The sequence below is a fragment of the Nuphar pumila genome, chromosome 5 (assembly GCF_984573655.1).
Source record: "Nuphar pumila chromosome 5, dmNupPumi1.hap1.1, whole genome shotgun sequence".
NCBI classification, from domain to species: domain Eukaryota; kingdom Viridiplantae; phylum Streptophyta; class Magnoliopsida; order Nymphaeales; family Nymphaeaceae; genus Nuphar; species Nuphar pumila.
In genome coordinates, this window is record NC_143253.1 from 115,287,399 (window position 1) to 115,307,630 (window position 20,232).

Consider the following 20,232-nt stretch of genomic DNA (forward strand, 5'->3'; position numbering starts at 1 on the left):
CATTGTTCTTGTCGCCAAGCAATGTTGGTTGTCCCACCAACCGGATAACCCTTGTGCTAGTTTGCTTCTTGCTAAATATGGGGATCCAGCTCTTATCCAGGTTCGTCTGGGAACCCGGGGTTTGGCGCTCTCGCACTTTCGTAAATCGTGGTTGAGGTCTTTAGCCTGCTTTAGAGAACATTTTGAGGACTCCAGAAATTTTGGTCAGCGGTTGCAGTGGGCGTTGGCGCCAAGCAGAGAGTTTCTCACAAAAAAAGTCTATAGATCGTTGCTCCCATCGGGGGCTGATTGGTTGCCCGAGGATGTGCTTTGGGCAAACGGTCCTTCTCCCCGTTCTCGAGTCCTGGCTTGGTTAATTTTGCACGATAGGATCCAGACCCATAGTAATTTAAAGAAGTGGGGCATTCAGCTCCCGAGTTGGTGTGTGCTTTGTTAAGCTGCAGAAGAATCTACGTTTCACTTGTTCTAGTCTTGCCCAATATTTGTGGAACTCTTTAGCATAACCTGGAGGCATCCGGAAGTGTTTGTTAAGGAGGAGTCCTTTGTGCTAGATCTGATCTTGGGGCCGGTTTGTATTAGGCGCAGCAAGAGGTGGAGGTTCATCTGACAGACGTGGTTGCTTACTTCTTGGTGGTTTGTTTGGATGGCGTGAAACGATGCTCATTTTCGTCAAATTCCAGTTAACATTCAAAACCTGGTGCATAAAATCTTGGTAGATGTTTATGCGAACTTGTGTATGCATCTTAGTGATCTTCCACTCTCGGCTCCGGTGTGAGCTTGTTTTATGTGTTTGATGTTCTTTTCTCTTGTGCTTTCTTTTTGTTTTGGCTTTTGCTCTTGTTCAGTTCATGGGTTCAACATTTTGTTGATCTTCATGGTAACGTTGAATTACTTTTGGCTCTCTCTCATGTTGTAATGGGCCAAGCATGTTAATCTTGTGTTGTAGTACTCAAGTGTAATTTCTCTTATTGCAGAGGATAGTATTCTGATCTGATCCACCAAATTGGATTTAGACCAACATTTGGAATTGGGTTTGGTATTGAAATTGGCCTAAAATGCGTGCACCTTTACTGGAATTGAATGCGGAAACCCATTAATAGAACTAACCAATTATCTGATTGGATTTGTATAGGCCCACCAAAGTCAATTATATGGACTAAACTTGTTTGGATATCTGACCCAGATCCAAACCACTGTAGGGCTTAGTGAACCGTGCTCCCTATTGAACATGGTCCATATTGGATTCTAGACCAGAAGAGTTTGACTTGGGTTTGATCTGGATGGGCCTGAACCCATATCCACTTCAGGTAAAGTGTGAGATTAGCATGCTTTGCTCTATATAAACTATCTGTGTTTGTGTTAGATGGATGGCCAATATGGTGCTCAAGCATGCTACTGATGTGCCTGATCCAGCACAAGCAGTCAAATTAAAGAATTTTTGTCAATTTTAACCAATGAATTTTGCACCAATTGGATGCCTAGTTTCAAAAGAATGACATCCTTGTTAAATAATGTACAATCATGGTCATTCTCATTGTGCATTTTCCATATACAGGGACATATATCTCACATCATATCTCTTTCAAAGAAAGCCCCATATTCCACTACTCCTCATCAACCCACTCCTTGAACAAGAGAAGCCATAGGTGGAAGCAGGGTCACAAATGGACAAGGAACCAGAGGAGCTTCAATTCCTGGGCTTCTTTGGCATCTACAATGAAGCCTTCAAGATCCTCCACTCATGGAGAAGGCTCTTCACCAAGATCACCCTCACCCTCATCCTTCCCCTCTCTCTCATCTTCCTCGCCCACACTCCAATCTCGGACTCCATATTCGAGAAGATCAACCAGAATGAAGCAGCCTTAGAGCACCAATTACATGAAGGCATGGCCCAAGACAAGAAGATCCTTGAGAACCTCTCCTCTGAATGGGCTGTTTTCTGGTTGTTCAAGGCAGGATATCTGATCATGGTGCTCATCTTCTCTCTCCTATCAACCTCGGCCATCGTGTATACTGTTGCCTGTATCTACTCAGGCAAGGACATGACATACAAAAATGTCGTGACCGTCGTTCCGAAGGTCTGGAAGAGATTGATGTTGACATTTTTGTGGATGTTCATCATCCTTGTAGGGTACAATTCGATATCGATATTGGTGATAGTGATGATAATAGTACTTCTGGGGAAAGGGATCGCAGCCCTTATGGCCCTCATTGTGGTAACTTGGTTGTATTTCGTTGGGCTGGTATATGTAAGTGTGGTTTGGCATTTGGCTAGTGTGGTTTCGGTGCTCGAAGATAAGTATGGGCTGTCGGCAATGGCGAAGAGCAAGGAGTTGATCAAAGGGAAGCTGTTGCTTGTGAGCATCATATTCATCATGCTTTCGCTCATCTACAGTGGAATTCAGTTACTCTTTGGCGAATTGGTTGCTCACCAGGCATGGAGTGGGCTCGGGCCTAGTTTGGGGTATGGGCTTGTCCTTGCCCTGCTTCTTTGTGCGTTGATAGTGCTAGGCCTGGTGATTCAGAGCATCATCTACTTTGTGTGCAAGTCCTACCACCATGAAAGCATTGACAAGTCATGTTTGTCTAATCACCTTGAGGTGTACTTAGGGAATTATGTTCCTCTCAAGGATAGTTCTATTCAATTACAACGCAATGCTTGATGTTTTTTGGTGTTGTGGCATGTGTTGAGGAAGAAGATGCATAGTTTATGAGATGAAACACTAGATTGAATTACTTGTAGAATGAGACAACTACAAAGATGAATGTTTTCCGGTTGAATTCATATATAGAATTAGAAGGACCAAAGAAAATGTGCCCTAAAGCTTTTGCAAAGCCATCCAGCTATTTCCCCCAGCCTCTTACCTAGGGATGCAAATGGATCGGATCTAAGATGAGGGTTTCACAATTTTTAGCTGTTATGGATCGGATTCCGATCCGAATCCCCATGTATTTAGCTGTTCTGGATCCAAGCCGTTTGCATCCCTACTCTTACCTCAAGATTAACGAGTGAATTGCAACCGAACTTGCCAAAATCTGGGTGCAATATTTAGTATATGAGACCTTTTGGTCCGATCACAGAAATAGTGGAAATGGATTTGTGAAAGAATTCAACTGATCGGATCCCAAGTTAATCACATGGATTGAATATAGTCTATACACTTTCAAAGGATTCGAACTCTTCAGGCACCCCAGAGCCCGTTTGCATTCCAGGGAAAAAGGGGGCGTTTCCCTGGAAATTGTGCAGGGACACGCAAGCTCCATGTTCGGCTTTCCACTCAAAATCAACACCCAGTCTCTTTTTCAATGGATTCATTTGCCGATGCGAGGGGCAGCACAAGTGAGCCAGATCCTCTCATCCCTTTAAGATGTCATTAGTGCAAGTTGTTTTGATCAAATCACAACCCATAGATGTGATCTACATGGTCATTTTAGCAAAGACACCCTTGATCAAATCACAGGAATTTTGAGCTTTATATGCTCATAATTTCTTGTCAAAAAAACATGATCCAAGTATTGTTTCCTACCAAATTGATCATATGCTGAATCTGTATAGGGTTTGATTTGATTAAAACAACTTGCAAGAGTGAGATCCCTACGAGGGGTATGACTAGGGATGAGTGGATCCATCCGTGCTACACAAACGCCACCCAAGTCAAGATAGTGTGACCTTTTTCTTGACAGAAAAAACTGGGGTTAGGCAGACCCCTACCAGTTATACAACTAATACCATTGGGATTCGAACTTGCAACGTCCCAACACAAGGTGACGTGCACCAGCTACTCCTGCCAGAAGCAGAGCCCCGGTTGGTAAGATAGTGTGACTTTGCCATCCAATCATCTTGTCATGTTCCAGCTCTACTCATTCTTGCTTGCCAAAAGCAATATGGGGTTGGACAAGGATATATATTGGTGTCATATTTTCAAGTAGGGATGCAAATGGTTCAGATCTCCCATGCACCCGGTTCTAAACTAAATAGGAACCATATTGTTGTATCTGGATAGTGTATACCTGAATCCAATCCCGTTGAAAACAAATGTGGTTGGGTATAGTCGGATCAGGGTCACAACCAGGTAAACAAATATGTTCATAACCAGATCTAAATCCACCTATTTTACCTCTTCAATGTGAAAATCAATATATTCGACCCATTTTCAATGGATGACCATGATTGTAATTACTTGGTAGTTGTTGAAAAAGGACTCCTCACCAAGAATATAAAATAAAATATATATTTTTTAGAGAAAGATGAGGACCAAATTAACTTCTTACATATGCTAAGTTGGCATTGAACATTACTGTAAGCATCTCAGCGTCATTGTGGGTCTCTTAAATAATGGTCATGGTCCTCTATTAAGTCATAAATGGGAACAAGTGCCCAAGTAGCCTCTGGCCTCTATTTTTGGTAACAATAACATTATATCATTATAATAATGATTAGGATGAAGATAATGATGTTGATGATGATGATATTAATGTCATGTCTAGATCCCAACAGAAGTCCAGAATTTCTTGTATTTTTGGTGTTTGGCTAATTCAATTTGCCGAAAAGTCCATGAACTAAAAGGTTGATTTTGACAGGCAAACACTATCTTATATTTTATATACATGATCAGTTCCAAATAAGTTGATGCGAGCAAATTGGAAACCACATTTATGAGGTTAGGTTTGTGATTCGAAAAAGGGCTCTTATTAAACAACATTTTTTATAGCCAACAGTGAGGGGAAAAAAACTAAGTTTTGATAAATTGGCCATCTAGAACCCGAGATTGTTTGAGTTGTTGCAGTCACAATTGGAGTTGTCAATGGTCAAACAAAGCTACTGAATTACTGCGTTTGGGGACTGATAAAGTTCACAAACTACCAGTAGAATTGCCAACGGTAAAAATACCTCCTATTGATCATGGGCTCCATAAGAAGGTGATGTAGGCATGTTTGTTTCAACTAGGTACGAAAATGGGAGGTTTCATACCAAAACAACACATTTTCATGTGAATGAAGGATGAAACAAACATGCCTTAAGAAAGAAAAGAAAGCCAGGTCCAAAAACTAGTGGGACTCTCTCTCGGGCCGCCCCCAGCCAGCCCGCCCTCCCCCCCCCCCCCCACCCCCCCAAAAAAAAATAAATATATATATATATATATATGCAAATTCATCTTATGTCATTAAAACTTATTTTTTATCTAAATCTTAAAAGACGCATACATTCACACTATTGGCCTTGTTCTGAATGGGGCTTTACTTTGGTATCCTTAAGGTATACCATACCTCCAACTAGGGATGGCAGTGGATCGAAGGGAACGGGTCCCACCTTGTTTGGACCGGGGATGGAGGACATTAAACGGGGAATGGTGGTTAAAATAAAAACTTGTGCCGGGATGGCGGTGGTGACTGACTAACTCTTGCTCCTACCCCTCATCCCTATTAAAAAAAATACTATTATACCCTTTATCTAATCTCTCCTCTCTCTTTCTAATGAGCCGCACAAGCTCTCTTTCCTCTCCTTCCTCTAACGGCAAAAGGCAAAACAGGGTGCCATCCCGCTTCACCCTATTTGGACCAAGGATGAAGGACATGAAATGGAGAATGGACCGGGGATGGAGGTTAAAATCAAACCCGTGCAGGGATGGAAGCGGGAATGAAAGGCAAAATTTTGAGATGGGGGTGGGGGCGGAGACCTTGTTCCCCACCCTACCCCGGTCCACTGCCATCTCTACCTCTCCAACAGGGGATTTGGTCCAGACTCAGGTGTGACCGAGCCCATATCGGATTTGAGATTGGTGGTATCAGGTTAAGACTCAAGTCCAATATATCCAACACACCATAAGAGAAACCATACCTGATTGGGTTGGGTTCAGGTGATATTGAAAATCACTGCTAGTGGTGATTTCCAATGTGGTGATTTCCAATATCCACCAAACATCCTGTACAGAGGGCATGTTCGTGCCACCAAATTGCCCTGGTGTCCTTGAGGGTATATTTGATGGCTTGTCCAGGGTTGGACGAAATGATAAAAAAAGATGGAACATAACATTAGTTCTGTTCATTCCGTAACTGTTTCAAGTTCAACGTTTTGTTTGGACCGTACTCAAATGCTATGTTCCAAATGTCCGTTGTTTGATGATGATGTGAGGACAACTTAGACAGTCATGAATAATAGGTTGAATTACATCATTTTGGATCGTATGACACGATCTGTCCACCATTTTACATGTTTTAACAAGTTTATTATGGTTTTTTACCTCGATTCTCGAATTGGATCCAAATACCATAACATAAAAAATGTTTAAAATCTAAAAATCTCGAATTGAATCTAAAAACTAAAGAATGTTTCATTCACGACAAATGACAACAACAAAAACATTATTTTAGTTTATTATAGCACCTCCCTTGCCAATTATGCCACCACATGCACTATTTGGAACTATAAGTCACAACTTTGATGCAGAATCCACATCATCACCATCTTCGACATGTAACTGAATAACATAAATTTATCAAGAAAAATATATAAATTTACTATTGAATTCACAAACAAATTTAATATTGAATTCACAATTGATGTGCAACCATGCCCGCAATAAGAAAAAAAACTTGTATTATAATGGTATCCTCACTCTGCAATTTTAAAAGTAAAAGTTTTATTGCACTAAGTATCTCACTAACACTTCCAGTTATCATAATGATTCTATCTGTTGTTCTTGGAAAATATTCATTGTTACGGGACAACTGAACACGAGTTCCAGATTGTAACTGTTAACTCTATGATTGTTGAACCACCTTTGCCAATGACTGATCCAGCTGCTGCATTTGACACAAGAAACCTGAAACTCGTGGGCTTCTCCTTCTCATCTAATAAACATGCTCACATCACAAACAAAAGATAAATACATAAAAAACAAATAAGCAAGCAATTTGAAGAATGGCATTTAATGATTCAAATGGCTTGAGAAATGATTGACTTGAACAAAAAGATCTCACAGAAAAATCTATTGTGCTGAGTGGATGTTGGGCTCACAGAAAAGAATGGCATTTAATGATTCAAATAGCTTGAGAAGTGGGTGTTGGGCTGTGTAATTCATTAGTCTTAAACAATTGTACAAGATTCTTAGTTTTTAACTCGTGCATCATAAACTAAATTACAATAACTTACTGTCATTTTCTATCAAAATCAATTACAATGAATTCTATAACATACTAGTGGAAGATCAAGTGTGTTGTCTAACAACAAAACCATACTTTATGCATGAGCTAATGTAGGTTTTCATATCCACAAGAAGGGCACATAGTCCTGCAAAGACAAAAAGAATTTTTTATAGCCACAAACATTCATTTTGAAAATAACAGAGGCACATGTTATGCATGCACTTGACGAAGATAGTAATCATGCAGAGCAAAATGTACTGAATTGCAAAAGCTTATCCATTATCCAGGAGATAACCAGGACACCCTTATCATAGCAATGAAGATTTCCAAGTCATGTTGGGAACACTGAGCCTACTTTTTAAGAAATTTTCCATGCATTCTGTGTCACATATTTTTCACATGGATACCTTGTTTTTGTTAAGTGTTACCGAAGATTAAAATTGTGAAAGAAATAACTAAATACAGGGATTCAGAGGCCACCAACCTGTGAATTCCTACAGGGAACTGTAGATGGTGAATTACGGGGAAATTGACATTCTCTGCTAAATACTCAAATAGCTTGCAGTTCAGGCAAAATTTGACATTAGAAAACTAAGCCACAAAATCCATGCAAAGATTAAGATGCAAATGTAACTTCCATGCATTGAAGTTTGTTCCCAAGATTCAGATAACTGGTTCGTTATTGGTTAGGAGGATTCGGCAATATGATGCAAAGTGGAGCCCCTTGGATGTGCAGTTGCTTGGGAGATTCCTCCTTGGTGCTTATTTTGAAAAGGATTCTTTGAAAAAAACATCCAAATATCTTGCTTTGCACTTGAGGTTTGAAGTGGATATGATAGCATACTCTCTATGTGAATTTGGAGGAGGAGAACATGAGAGAAAACAACTTCAATCTTACAGAGAGATCCATTTTTCTGCTCTTGTCATGCAGACAAAGAATGCTAAGTATGTTTTTTTTTCACTGAGCTAAATGTTTTTCTTATATCATCGATGCATCAACCTTTACAGCGAAGTATTTGAATACCATAACTAGTGTAAACAACACAGCATTTAGCAAAGAACATTCTTCAAAATTTAGCACCGAACACCTTCATAAATCCTAACAAACATCACGAAAAAAAACTAAAAAAATATCTACAAACAATCAAATTGATATTCACAACATACATACCTAAAAATTAACTAAAAAATCAGATTCTGCAACAAAAATTATCAGAAAAAATAGAGAAAAGGGAAGGAAAAAAGAAATGAAGGAAAGGGAAGGAATATACAGACCCGAAGGCACTCTTCTCCTCAGATTTTTCCAGCTCTTTTAGAAAGATTAGCAAAATTAAGACCGAATGAAAGTTGTTGCTCCGCTTTTTGGAGTTTTCCCATTCCGGTGGTGGCAACTCCAGAATTCAACGACAGTGGTGGAGGAGGAGCGGTGGTGGTGGCGACAGTCGCCGGAGAGAAAGAGACGCATCGCCGGCCTCGCCTCCTCCTCCGTAGGTCACCTCCCCCTCCGCCCTGCCGCTGCACAGGGGAGAGACGGATGAGAAATGATTTGGGTGCGCCCGTCGAAGCATTTCGACTTCGTTCCCCCGGGGGCGTCGAACAAAAATATCGTATTAATATGGACGCGGCGGACGGCCTTCCACGCGTCTGCCGCATCTCACGATTGTTAAGAAACCTGTAACTTTTAAGCTTTTTGTCCCGCAAGCATGCGTGGGACGTGCCATCAAACATACCCTGAGGGAGCCCAAAAGGACTCCCATAGTGGTACTCTATATTGAAAAAATCAACATTGGTGATGATTTTCAATATCACCTTATCTCAATCCTACCTGAATCTTATAAGGATTATGGTACTATATTTAAAAAATCAACATTGGTGATGATTTTCAATATCACCTTATCTCAATCCTACCTGAATCTTATAAGGATTACATGAAGCAAACTCGAAACATGCTTGGTAAAATAAAAACTTTTTTACCTTTTTTATATTAAAAAAATGTGGATCGTAATCCTAACATGGGTCAAGCTCGGGTCTGGTATAAAATTTCACAAACCATACATGACTCCATATATTAATCGAACCCTTTGATTTTGACTGACATTATAATCAGTCCTCCTTGTTTGTCACCAAACCCTGAACTTAACAGGTTTGGATCAGGTGTACGTCAAACCCGATCAATTGACACCCCTACCCTCCCATAAAAAGTCATGATTGCATGTGTTTTTTGGTCAATGACGCAACTCTGAAGTTCTTGTCACGGTTTGCTTAGTCAAAAAGTTATAAAAGCTAAATCTTTTTAGATGTAAAATTTTATTTATTTTATTAGACAATTTTTATGCATTGTGGCCATTGAACTTTAGATTTCTCAAAAACCTTCACTATATCAAAATCTTTTCACCTAATGCATATTCACTATTAAAAACGTTTGGAGAATATATATATATATATAGGTATGGCCAAATCTACAAGACATTTAATGAAAACATTTGAAAATCAAGACTACTAAACAAGACAATAAAGGCCCTTCCAAAGACAACATGGACTATCTAAACATTAGAGAGAGTCATTCTGTAGTCAATAGATTAAGTAGGGATGGTAGTAGACCGGGGCGGTTGAGGGGGACAAAGAAAAATTATTAATCTTTCATAAATAAGTTTTGCAATGCATAAATTAAAATCAACAATAAGTAGAGCAATACAAGGTCTTGGCCTATAAAGCCCGCAGTGGGTCACATTTGACCACCAAAGTATCTCAAAAGAGATTTATGCATCTTTTACAAAATTTTAGTGAATGTGCAACACATACCTTGTTTCAAAATATGTTCACAATGCACATTCAAACACACAACATGAATGCACATAAAGTCAAATGTATACGCATGCGAACATATGCTTGCAACACATACACTACAAGAAAAATGCGGATTAGCGACATACACTATCTGGCGTTAATCCGTCGCTAATCCTTCGCTAACGTGTTTAGCGATGGAAAGCATCCATCGCATAATCCTGGTCACTAAAATGCGATAGAATTTATCTCTCACCAATCCGTCGCTACTTAGCGACGGAGTAGCGATGTACATGGTCCATCGCAAAATAAGGACTGATTTGGTTTTGCAAAGCAATGTATTACGTCGTTAATCTATCGCTAAAATTTAATGACAAATATGTATCTGTCGTTAATGTCTATCACCAATTTAATGAGAGATTAGCGACAGATTAAATTCCATCATAAAATATCGACTGATTTAAATTTGTGATAGATATTAGCGATGGATACTATCTGTCGTTAATCCATCACAAATTTTTAAAAAAAATTTATTATTTTTTTAATTATGAATATCGAGAAAAAAATTTCGTTATACAATTTATATAACCTGTGTATAAGAAACAAAGTACACATAAAAAATACATATACAAAGTAGGTGAAACAAAATTAATACAAGTTTTAAGTTAAACGAATTTAACAACCCAGTACAGTCCTTGTCAAGTTCTAATTAATTACAAGTACGTGAAACAAATTAAACAAATGAATCTAATCCTCGCCAAGATTCGAAGCATCATCCTCTTCATTGTCTCGCTCTACCCCCTTCATCCATGCCTCCATCAGCTCCTCTACGCTGATCATCTCCAGCATCCTACAAGAGAACCGAAATGTTAGTATTGATAAACAAAATATAATAAAATAAATTATATGCAATGCACCTAGTCTAATGCAATCAAGGTAAATAGTTGAATGACACATAGACTAGCAATAAAGTGAAGAACAATAACATAATTCAGATATGTGTTCTAAGACTGACAAAAAAAATTCATAGTGATTCAATCATGCAGATATGTATTCTAAGGTTGTCAAAAAAATGTCACAGTGATTCACGCATGGATATAATGTTTATAAGGCTGTCAAATAAATGTGTTATGTATCACAATCATGCATATAAGTGTTATAAGGTAGTAAAAAACTTTCATAGTGATGAAATCATGCTTATATGTGTTCTAAGATTGTAAAAAACTTTCATATCGATTCAATCCTGCATATATGTGTTATAAGGCAATCAAAAAACTTTTATATGTGCTAATATCATGCTCATATGTATTCTAAAGTTGTCACAGTGATGAAAGAATGCTTGTATGTGTTCTAAGGTTGTCAACCCACTTTCATAGTGATTCAATCATGCATATATGTGTTATAAGGCAGTCAAAAAATCTTATAGTGATGAAATCATGCTTATATGTGTTCAATCATGCATATACTAGCTTGAAATCTAATGACATGAAACAAATTACATGAATCTTTATACCTGAAGGGCACCAGAGCTCATGTTGAATTCAGACGAAGTTCTCCTATCTCAAAAAAAATTGCATAACTCATTATGGACAAGGTTGGAAATGACTTCATGTAAAAAGTCACACATTTTATCCTGAAGACGTTGATAGACACCATCCCAAGATATAACAGAGTCAATCAAACGGTAGGAGTTGATGCTGGCGGAGAACTCTAAGAGCCCTAACTGCAGAAGGCAACGACTGGTGTGGTGTTCATGTTACTCCCAAACCCGAACACACGACCCTTTTTGGGTTCACTGGTTATAGTCACCCATGTTGCAGGATCAAAAGGCAGATGCTGAGTGGAGTCATCACCATATCGCTCTACCATATGTTGCCCGTATGACTCTTAAAAAATAATGATTACAATATGAATTAATAATCAAGAATTACAACGTTTATGATAATGTAATTCATAGTAACTTGTATATTACAATGTTTATTAATACAATAAATACATACTGATGTCACTCTCGCCTTCTCTGATACAAACTCTTCTGTACTCTTACGTTTATGTGTTTCAATAAACACATCCTTGTAAGGCACAATGCCTTCTTTTTTTGTTTCCTACAAGGTTAAAGGATAAAAAAATCAATTAAAAAGTATGCAGAAATACTTATAAATTTGACAATATATATATTGATGAGTTACCATTTTCTTTTGGTGGCTTCCAAAAGTCCTAAATCCACCTGTGTGTAGATGGGCATCGGGCATCTTTGCTCAGTTTTTTGCAACCTTTGCTGAGCGGTTTCAAAATTCATTGCTCGTCCACTTGTCGCACATTTCCCTCCCAATAATCTCTCCTGATAGTAGAAGGGTCATGACCCTTCCACTACAGTAAATCATCTATCCCACCAGCTGCTTTTATTGTTGCGGTCTTCATATTATGCAACATGTCGACAAATTGATTGATAACCACCTTCTACCACACTACCCTCGCGTCCTTCTCCTCGTTCGCAGTCGTGAAGCGATGCGAAACCTACAAATACTTTCAGAAAGTTAACACACATGACTATAACAAAAAATTAAATATGAAACACATTAGTTATGATAAACTATTGCATACCATGAATGAGAACAGTAATCTGTCCAACACCTCCTTCGAGTACTCTTTCCATTATGCGATCAGTCCTGAAAGATGCTGAAGTAGTGACTTCCTAATTTCTCGTATTACTTCTTGTGGCTCAAACCTCGCGCTGCACATGAATTGATACACATTAACAATCGATTGTCGATATACACTATTTATAAGATAAGTATTGAACAAGTGATAGTGAAATACTTATGGTCGACTATCGATATACACTATTTAAATGAGTCATTGTGTGTGAGACTGAGAAGACCCTGCATCCAGCGTTGTCTCATGTGCAGGCGAAACATCATCTATAGAAAATTGAGTTAGAAATTCACACAATGCACATTTAAACTAATCAAGTATACAATTAGTTAAATGATATACCTATCAAAGCAGCCCATGAAGATGAAGGATGAGACTGACTACCACTAGGTGCTCGACCACTGTGACCTCCACGAACCATATTCTAACAAATATAAATTTTATTTAGACCAGTTACACAACTCAATATCTTCATTGATACATAATCAAATCGAAAATAACTTCCTGCAATACATTCAAACATTACAATACATTCAAATCATTCACATCAAACATTATAATACATTCAAATTATTTAAATCATTCACATCAAACATTGCAATACATTCGAATCATTGCAATACATTTCAATACATTCAAATCGTTTAAATCATTCACATCAAACATTGTAATACATTCAAACATAAGGTATGTATTACAAAATATATTTCACTAGCTTGAGTATGCTTCATCATCACTTGTTTGACTTTTATATTATTATTCTTCCTCCTTTTCTTCTTTATTAGGCGCCCATCCACTTAGTATATCATTTGGACCATATTCTTCCATACGTGTGCTATCGGACAATGGAGATATGACATGCATACCATGTGCGACATCATGACCATAATAGAAGTCATATATATCATCTGATTGATAGTAATCACCCTCTTCAGAAATCTTGTCTTCCTGTAATTGATCATACTCGGGGTATAGTTTAGACTTCACCTTGCAAATTGCCCACCATTCATTTTTATCTGACTTCCTTGTATTCAGATATGAAGTATAGTAAACTTGTTGAGCTTGTGAGGCTAATATGAATGGTTCATATATTTTAAATATTGATTTATGATTCACCTCCATAATGCTTGAAGCTTTATTGACTCTTGTTGTTGTTGGATCAAACCAATGACACTTGAATAAAGTTACCCTATTATTTATGCCTAAGTAAGTCAACTCCATTATTTCTTCAATAACATCATAGTAGTCAAGTTCATTTTCACCGTAACTGCTACCCTTGACACATACGCCACTATTTATCATTGACTTGTTTACACCGTAGTCTTTTGTATAGAATCGATAACCATTTATGATGTATTCGTTGTAACATTGCACAACTTTAGTCAGACTATTTTGTAAATTACATATTCCTTGGTCATTAACATCACCGTGGCGGACCTACAAGCATAAACAATGACTGTAAACACGACCAATTAAGTAACATATTATTGTTTACACGGAAAAAATGCATGTCATCGTCCTTACCAACTCTTTCAACCATGCCACAAACTTATTTTCACGTTCTTTTTGTAATTCTGAATCAGTGAGATGGAGAAGTTCTCTTCGCAACTCCAGATCAAATCGTCTGCACTTAACAAATAATTATATTATTAAACCATGTACGTAGAGAACTTAGTGTAACATATTATGTATATTTACTCGATGTAGGAGTCGATTGCTGAGCAATTAAAAAGGATAGAGATGTTTTTTGCGTCTTGCTCTCGATCTTTCAAGAGTCTTGATCAGCAACTACCAAAGGCATGCCCAAGTGGTTGAAATATCGACAGTTTGTCAGGTACAGTAAATTGTTCTTCATCATCATTACGAGGTAGGCAAGTGTAATGTATTGGAATATGAGGCTCAAAGTACATAGATGAGAAATTTAAAATCTCTTCTAAAGTGTACGCCTCACAAATAGAACCCTCCACTCTTGCTTTATTCTAAACCTTTTTTTTGAGGTCAAACATACATCTGTCAACAATATATATCTCGTAATACAAAAAATTTCTAATAGCATTAGAGAGAAAAATATAAAAAAAAAATTACCTTTAAAATGGGTACAACCACCGATATTGCACAGGACCACCAACCCTAAGTTTATATGGCAAGTGTATGATTACATGTTCCATAACGTCGAAAAATGTTGGAGAAAATATCTTTTCTAGCTGACAAATAGTAGTGATGACAGAATCCACTAGATTCTTTACCTCAGTTACTACAACCTCCGATGCACACAATGTTCTAAAAAATCGACTCAACTCAGATAATACCCCCCATATAGGTTTGTCTAACATATCATGGAATGCTAGGGGAATCAACTGTTGCATAATAACATGACAATTATGGCTCTTCAACCCATATAATTGTTCATCGTCTATCTTCACAGCCCGAGCAATGTTAGAGACATATCCATATAGAAATCTTAATCTCAACTACTGGCATACCTGCTTTACTTGATCTAGTTCAAGCATGTACCTTGCTTTTGGTTTCAATAGTTTGCCATTATAGTCTTTGAGTTCCAATTCTGGTCTTTTATATATTACTTTTAAATCCATACGGGCCTTCGGATTATCTTTCGTTTTTCTTATGACATTCATTACCGTATTGAACACATTATCAAATACATTTTTCTCTACATGCATCACATCCAAATTATATTATATCAATAAGGTCGGCCAATATGGTAGTTCCTAAAATATAGATTTCTTTATCCAATTGTGATCCTTTCCAAATCAAAGGAAGGGTGTCCCACTTCAGAAATCTGTCAGTCCATATAGAAAGTATCGTAATCGCCTTAAAATCTCTATGTCAGACAACCGTGTAGGTGAACCTTTTATTTCAGTTGTGCCTGCTTTGAACGTATTTTTTTATCGTCAGAACGGATGGTCGCTGGGTAGAAATCGATGGTAACAATCAAACCAACATGGCTTCCTTTCATGCGTTAATCTAAAAGATTTTGTATACTCCATGTAGTACGGACATGCCAACCTCTCATGTGTGCTCCAACCAGATAATATACCATATGCAGGAAAGTCACTAATTATTCATAGAACATCAACCTTCATATTGAAGTTTTATTTTTTGTGAGCATCGTACGTGAGAACACCGTCATCCCACATTATTTTCAGTTCATTAATCAATGGCCTTAAATATACATCAAGATTTTGGCCCGGAGACGTTGAACCAAGGATCAAGAGAGACAAGAAAAGATTTTGACGCTTCATACACAAGCTTGGAGGAAGGTTGTATGGGGTGACAAATATTGACCAACACGAGTATGGGGTTGATCAACCCCAAATGGATTAAATCCATCTGTATATAAACCGAGCCTAACATTTTTCACTTCCATTGTTAAGGTCTGATGAGTACAATCAAAGTGCTTCTAAACTTCTGCATCAACAGGATGTGTGATCTTGCCTTCATCATGTCGAACTTTATTTGCATGTCATCTCATGTGTGTAGTTGTCCTCGAAGACATATACAATCATTGTAATCTAGGAGTGAGAGGGAATTAGCGAAGCGACTTGTATGACACTTCTTTTGACCTCATGCTACAATTGCCTCTTATCTTTGGCTTGAACCGAGGATGCCCACATTACGGACATGATATGCTATTTTCTTGATATTTGAAATACAACATGAAGTGATTTAGACAAGCATCTATCTTTTGATACCTCATACCTAAAGTGTTTACCATAACCTTTACATGATAAAAATTTTGTGGCAATTTTTCATCTTTGAGCAACATACTCTTCACAATAGAGCACAGACGGTCAAAACATGATTGACTCAAATTATACTCGGACTCCAAATTCATTAGTTGAAGAACTACATACAAAATAGTGTGACTCTCGCAACCATTCCAAAGTGGCTCATCAGCATCTCCAAGTAAATCATAAAATCTACTAGATGCATCGTTTGATGCTTCTTTCTTTACCCCAGTTGGTACATCATTAGGACCCATAGCAGAACCCAGTTCTGGTTCTGCAGCATCAAATATCAAATTCACATATGAATTATCATGCACCACATACAATCGTGCGTCAAAATTGTTCCAAAAATCTTCACCATGAAGCATCCAATTTTGTTAATCACTCACAAAACCCTTCCTGTATAGGCGATGTCTAACACCATGAGGTTCTACAAATCGATTGTTCTTACACATCGTGCAGGGGCACCTGATCTGACATGTGGGATCCACTGTACTGACACTTGTCATTACAAATTTAATAAAACTGTCAACAACATCCATATATTCTAGCGATACCTCATTGTCAACTATCCTACGGTACATTCATTCACAGTTTACAACCATTTTGTCCTATGATGTTACGGATATTACCCTAACTAGTTAAAAGAGAATCATAAGAATGCTATAATGAAGAAAATATCTAATTTATCATGCATTCATGGTGGATGTAATATTTGATATATCACACACACACACACACACACACACACATATATATATATATATATATATATATATATATATATATATATATATATATATATATATATATATATATATATATATATATGATGTTATTCAATCACAAGAACTATGATGCATGCATTGATAACTTAATATTTTCATATGCAAAACCATTTATTTGAAGCATATTTGAAGCATTGATAACTTATTGTTCATTTTCATTTGCAAACCCATTCATAATATGATACATTCATTTGAAGCATGTTTTCATAATACAATTTCACATGAAAGGCATAATCAAATTGAAAATAACTTCATCCAAGTATGGATACAATCACATCAAACATTGAAATATATTCAAATCACTCATATCAAAACAATGTCAAATATATACCTGCAACAAACACACTTCAATATCCCGCTAACTACTACCATGACAAGCATGAAATCCGAACTCTAAAAATAAGAACACTTCTATTTTCATACATTAAAATCATGCTCAACATGATCTCCAAACTCCATCAAAGCAGTCCTAGATATCCACAACTAAGTGAGTGTGTAAACAAAAAAGTATCGCATCCAAGAAATTAAATAACATGTGATGTGCTTCCATCACTTACTCACCACGAGTATTTACCCGATTTGTATTACTTTTTTCTTTGTATTTTTTTAATTTTTTTTTGCATTGCATTTTTAATTGCATGCGATGCTTAGCACTAAGCATCGCACAATTAGCTCAGTTATGTACCTGCAAAGTATAAATATACAAAATAATATAATACAAAATAATCTACTGGCGAGAGGGAGACCGTAAGATGGGGAGACAGGGAGAGGGCTCAGCTACTTCGAGGCAAAAAAGTACAGTGAGGGGGGCGAGCCCCTCCCTGGCGAAAAAAGAACATGGAGGGGGCCAAGCCCCTCACTCGTATCTCGTAAGACAAGAAGATAGGGAGGGGGCTCAACTCCTCCCTCGCATCTCGTAAGACAGAGAGACAGAGGTCATGGCGAAAAAAGAACAAGGAGGGGGCCGAGCTCCTCCCTCGCATCCCATATGACCGAGAGACAGCCTCCTTGGCGAAAAAGAAAACGAAGGGTAAAGGGGGCTCGCCGGTCGACAAAAAAGGAAAGAGAGAGGGGAGTCGGGGTTATCTGAAAGGAGCCGACGTTGGTGTTGGCAAACGAGAGAGACCAGAGTCGAGAGAGGGAGACAGGGTGAGGTCGAAAGGGGGTTGTCGGACGGGGCTCGACGGTCGAAAAAATTATGAGAGCAAAAGAGATGGGAGCGGAGGTGAGAGGGGGACTCAATCGAAGGGGGAGGTCGACGGGCGACAGACGATGGGTGGCAGGCGATCGACGATGGACGATGGACGAAGGGCAACGAGCGACGGGCGACAGGTGGGGGATGAAAAAGAAAGAAAGAAGCTTGCATTAGGGTTTTATAGGAGAAATTAGCGACATATTAGTGACGAAAAAATTCTGTCGTGAATCCGTCACCAAGTAGCAACGATTTTTTTTTTTTTGTTGATCCATCGCTAAGTGGCGACGAAGTTTGAGACGGAAATTTCCATCGTGAATCCATCGCTAATTAGTGACGGAATATTTTTCGTTGCTGATTCTGCAAATAATTCAAATGTTAGTGACTGATAGTTTTCTCTAGCTAATCCGTCGCAAATTTGTGATGAAAAAAATCTATCGCAAATTGTCATCACTAATTAGAGTTTTTCTTTTAGTGATATTATCATGATCAATTTCATGTATAAACACTCAAACATGCATATGATCATATTTATACAAACATCAAAATAAACTTCATATTCATGTGTATGATATGCACATTTGCAACATGGTATTTGAATGCATAAACATACATAAAACAAAGCGAGGCAGGATCTCATTTCTATGGTCCTTTCGTTGTTAAAAGAAGGAGAAGAGAAAAATGAGAGCTCACTCGACTCATTAGAGGAAGCATGTAAAGAGAGATGAGAGATTCAATAAAGGGTTTTATGCTAGAGTTAAGAATATATGTGTGTGTGTGTGATTTTATAATATGTATAAGGGTATAATAGTAATTTTTTAATGAGGATCGGGGATGGGGTGGGGCAAGGTAGGGTGGGGTGGGGCAGGAGCAAGAGTAAGTCCATCCTCCCCTCCATCCCCACATGAGTTTTGATTTTAACATCCATCCCTAGTTCATTCCTTGTTTCATGTCCTCCGTCCCCGATCCAAATGGGGCCAGGCATGGTGAGGTGGGGCGAGGCCCTGTTTCCCCCTTGTTCATTGCCATCCCTAAGATTAAGATTGATCACGGTCGGTTAGACATCTTACAAATCGATGGTTGTCGTTGAGATGCCAACAAATAACTAAATATTACATACGTTCCACTGCATACAAAGTTACAACCCAACTAGGAGTTCATCTTCCATTAGCACTGCCAAACACCTTTTAGGGGTGTTGTATCTGATGCTGATCCAACATGAGGGGTGTTGCACAAGAGTCTTTTTTTTCTTTTTAAGGAAGAAGATAGATATCATTATAAATAAATTGGCATAAAAGTGTTCAACAAGGTTGAGTACAACAGGCGTTGTAGAGTCTTACTTTGGTAAGTGCTAGGCTCCTATTACTGGATCTGCTCTCCCTTCGCATCCCTAAACACAGGCACACAAGCATGCATGCATACACATCCACTTATGCATGTGCGCACACACAGGGTCCGGTGTATGTATGTGTGTGCATGGAAAAATATTGGCTACACCCATGAGTCCCCAACTCCCTTGCTGAAACTCATAGAAGATTGACCCTTGGCCATGTTTTTTCTATGTAAAAGAATGCGAGCAGGTTATATATTTTCCCCAGAAACACTTACTTTAGCTACAGTACATGTTCCGGGGTCTCCACTGAGCACCGTGTAGCGCTCAGTGGGGTGTAGGGGGGAGCCGTATACTGCCATATACATCAGCAGGATGTACGGTGATGTACGGTTCCCCCATACACCCCACTGAGCGCCACGCGGAGCTCAATGGGAACCCACTGTAGCTACAATGCGTGTTCCTGGGGTGCACACACAACACCCTCTCTAAAAGAATATATATGTTACTTTTAATAAGTAAAAAGATTTTTCACCTCGTGGAAAAAACTATATACACAAAGACTGGTCTCCACTCAACCAAGCATCT

The 20,232-nt window shown here is 38.2% G+C and overlaps 1 protein-coding gene and 1 long non-coding RNA gene across 2 annotated transcripts; one reads left to right on the forward strand and one right to left on the reverse strand.

Annotated features, from left to right (window-relative positions):
• Window positions 1-1,664: 1,664 nt before the first annotated feature.
• Window positions 1,665-2,663, forward strand: LOC149838256 (uncharacterized). The gene has a single exon (XM_090008212.1). The coding sequence runs from the start codon at window positions 1,665-1,667 to the stop codon at window positions 2,661-2,663; it is 999 nt and encodes a 332-aa protein (XP_089864338.1).
• Window positions 2,664-6,493: 3,830 nt separating this feature from the next.
• On the reverse strand, window positions 6,494-8,713 carry LOC149838257 (uncharacterized). Its single transcript, XR_016432172.1, has 2 exons — window positions 8,422-8,713; window positions 6,494-6,852 (listed from the first exon to the last, which is right to left on the reverse strand). It is a non-coding gene; the product is annotated as an uncharacterized LOC149838257 (long non-coding RNA).
• Window positions 8,714-20,232: the final 11,519 nt, after the last annotated feature.